The 3,415-nt window shown below is 40.4% G+C and overlaps 1 protein-coding gene across 1 annotated transcript in view; it reads right to left on the bottom strand.

The window, feature by feature from the left end:
* Positions 1 to 1,495: 1,495 nt before the first annotated feature.
* The window catches only part of LOC107687971 (hepatocyte nuclear factor 1-alpha-like), a 9,405-nt gene continuing 7,485 nt past the window's right edge, over positions 1,496 to 3,415 (bottom strand). Inside the window, exons 7-10 of the mRNA XM_016485488.1 lie at positions 2,833 to 3,021; positions 2,278 to 2,390; positions 2,059 to 2,143; positions 1,496 to 1,974 (exon numbers count right to left, since the gene is read on the bottom strand). Coding sequence (XP_016340974.1) covers positions 1,844 to 1,974; positions 2,059 to 2,143; positions 2,278 to 2,390; positions 2,833 to 3,021 — 518 coding nt within the window. The 3' untranslated portion in view covers positions 1,496 to 1,843. The remainder of the gene's footprint in view (positions 1,975 to 2,058; positions 2,144 to 2,277; positions 2,391 to 2,832; positions 3,022 to 3,415) is intronic.

The raw sequence follows: 3,415 nt of genomic DNA, 5'->3' as shown, positions 1-3,415 counted from the left end.
GACTAGGACCAGTGCTTTCAGGAAGAGCGACCAGCTCTTTATTTCATGGGCGCCCCCGCACAGGGGGAGTCCCATATCTAAGCAACGCCTTTCACATTGGCTTGTGGAAGCTATTGCTTTGGCATATGAATCGATGGGTGTGCAGCCCCCAGGGAACATCAGAGCTCATTCCACGAGGGGCTTAGCTGCCTCTTGGGCCTTGTTCGGGAGAGTGTCACTGCAGGACATCTGCTCTGCTGCCAGCTGGGCCTCTCCCCATACGTTTGTGCGTTACTACCGACTGGATGTCACCAAAACTTCGGTAGCACATTCTGTTTTAGGGGTGGGGTCTTCATAGCTCCTTGTTACCTTCCTCTCTTCCTTCCCATTTACACATTGTAGTAAAGGAACGAAGGGTGAATGGGCCGTCGGGCCACGCACATTCATGTCACCAAGCATGCATTTATTTTCCTGCCTGGATGTTTCATATGTGTTGCTGGATTTATTTACATGTGTGGGCCTCATACATGTTTCAAGTCCTGCCTGTGCACAGCAGTCATGTGTGTGTGTGTCAGGATTGTCAGGTGCATGATTATGGGACGTGTCAGGCACCCCGCCCCCTTGGGGTGACCGTCCTTCTCTGGCTTAAAGAACCTCACTGTGAGTGTATTGGGCAATCGGGGAGCTGTCCATGTCTCTCCCATAGGTGGATCTCAAACACGAGATGATGAAAGAGAACAATAGGTTACTGTCGTAACCCCGGTTCTCTGAAACATCGAGTGGAGAGATCCACCAGCTTTGCCCCGCTTGCCGCACGAGAAGCGAATATACTTACTGGAGAATAGCGTCGCGTGCAGGCCTTATATCCTCTCAGGTAAGGGGGTGGTGCCTTACCTGGCATTGGCTGCGCGCTTCTGTCTGTCTAGCCAGACTTGGTGCAATTGGATGCTTCTGCAGAGGTCAGGTAAGGATGCCCTTCCCATAGGTGGATCTCTCCACTCAATGTTTCAGAGAACCGGGGTTACGACAGTAACCTATTGACTTTATTGTGTTGAAGTAATAGACCTCAGTCAGGGTAGCGCCATATTTAATTTTTGACTGGAATGAAGACGAGGCTGTGAGGGATAAATAAGTGCTGTGTGTTTATAGGATTGTACTGTTGTTTAAAAACAGTGTTCAGCCGATGAAACGTCTTTCTGAAAAAAATCAATAGACAAGAACTCCATAAAACAGTTTTGAAAGTTGTGATTTGTAAAAAAAAAAAAAAAAAAAATTATGAGATCTAGGACAGCCTTGTTTTCATCTGCGTAAAATTCAATATGGTGACTAACCTAAGGTCTATTATCCTGTAAATGCTGTTCTTGGTGGTTGTATATTTTTATGACATTCATTGTATAGTAACAGTTGACTGCAAAACTTAGAGAAGACTCTAAATTAGCAAGAAACAGGTTTTCATGCTATAAATCCCCTCTAAAACATCAATAAAGTATGTTTATTTTGCCATTTTACTAGAAAGTATTTTTCGAAACTTTTTATTAATTTTAATCAGTCTTACAGCCTGACTAGACACAGAAATCTAGAACGATGACATTTATATTTTTACAGTAATTTATGTACAGTGTTCACAAAAGATTCCATATTGAATTGAACTCAGTTCTTTTATGGAGCATAATTTAAAGGTTTTAATGATTTTATAGAGTTTAAAGTTTTTCTTCTTCCTCCTCTGTGTGGGTAGGCAGCAGGTAGCAATGTGGCAGTTTGTTTTTTAGAAGGACTGCTAATATTTATTTAATTTAATTTTGCTCTCTAATGTATTTGAAAGAGTTAGACCAGCTCTCAGTGGTATTTCCATCAGTAGCTGCAGCTACTGTGCAGTAGAGACCATCTGTGTAGGCATGTAAGGGTCTATATCTCCGGGTGGAGAGGAGAGCAGGTGAGAAGAATGGGTTTCACTCGTGTGTGTCTGAGGGTAGAGCTCCAAACTGCCAGAAGACACTGGAAATGTAATTAAACAGATGTTTTATAACAGAAACATCTGAATATGGCTAGATTAAGCACAAGGTCTGCAAGGGTCTGTACCTGGCTCAGGTGAAGTGGACTGCAGATGTAAAGACTCTTCTTCAATGGGAGTGTCTGAGTGACCCTCAGGATCTGAGGTGAGAATCTGGTGGAGAGGAAAATTATAGATTATTTAAAAGAATTAATGTAGATTCACAAGCCGATTATTATATAGCCCTTAATCTGAAAATTATGTGCATGTAATCATGTCAGTGTGATGAGTTTGTGTCTGGTTCATGCCTGTCGAACAGATGTGAGGTTAGTCAGCGTCCCGATGCTGTTGCTGTCTGCGATGACCATGGCCTGGGACAGGAGACTGGAGGTGTAAGAGCTCAGGTCTGCCTTGCTGTACACTGAAACACATGCAGTATTAAAGTAGAATTTTTGGTTAAGTCCACACTACATCTCTGAAATGAGACAAACTAGGTCTTTGAATGGTGCTTGTCCATTTAAAACTCACCACCGCCATGCTAGTATAAAGTGTATAACTGCTAACTGGTAGCGTTTTCAGAACTTTGGCTAATGTTCTATCAAAGTTATAAAGTAATATAACTGTCTTCCAGTAATGTTAGTAGAATGTGTGTTCAAAGTTACAGTATCTGGTCTTTAAAAATGTTCTCAAATCGTTAGGACAAAAACACTATTTATACATTGTTTCATGGAAAGTTTTTTTTTTTCTAAAACAATTTAGTTAGACGTTTGTCTAACTTTTTAAGGCTACTGTAGTTACTATATAGTAACTCTTGTCTTGATGCACCACTAATTAATTACTCAGACCTCTAATTAAGTACATACTGTGGCATGGTAATTGTGCCATTGTTGCCATGAAGGAGCTTGGGCAAATGTGGCTCTGAAACTGCTGTGTTATTGGCTGCTGAGGTGAGGTGTGAAGCTGCTGCTGAAACGAGATTGGCTGAAGGGTAGTAAAGCCTCCCCCTATGTTATTGATGACAGGGACCGTCTGTGGTTGAGAGGACGTCAAGCCTACAGTAAAAGACATGTGTTAGTATTAATTAGCAGTGTGTTGGTGTTAACTCTTAATGCAGATCACCAGGGCCGCATTAAGACCTTACAGGGCCCCGGGGCTATGACTTACTGCAGGGCCCCCTATTACAGATATAATATTTATTTTGATATAATATATATTTTTATCCTATCAAAATTATACTCCTAATTTTGATAGGATAAAAATCCTACTTAAAGCTATATATATATATATATATATATATATGTATAGCTTTAAATAGGATTTTTATCCTATCAAAATTTTGATGCATTGAAATGTTATAATTCAATATTAAAAAAAAAATAAAATAAATAAAAATAAAAAATACTAGCCTAAGTAAAAACAAGCTTATACTTAAGACAAGTAAACCGA

This window comes from Sinocyclocheilus anshuiensis, unplaced genomic scaffold (genome assembly GCF_001515605.1).
Source record: "Sinocyclocheilus anshuiensis isolate Anshui unplaced genomic scaffold, SAMN03320099.WGS_v1.1 scaffold213, whole genome shotgun sequence".
NCBI classification, from domain to species: domain Eukaryota; kingdom Metazoa; phylum Chordata; class Actinopteri; order Cypriniformes; family Cyprinidae; genus Sinocyclocheilus; species Sinocyclocheilus anshuiensis.
This window is presented reverse-complemented; position numbering and strand designations above follow the sequence as displayed.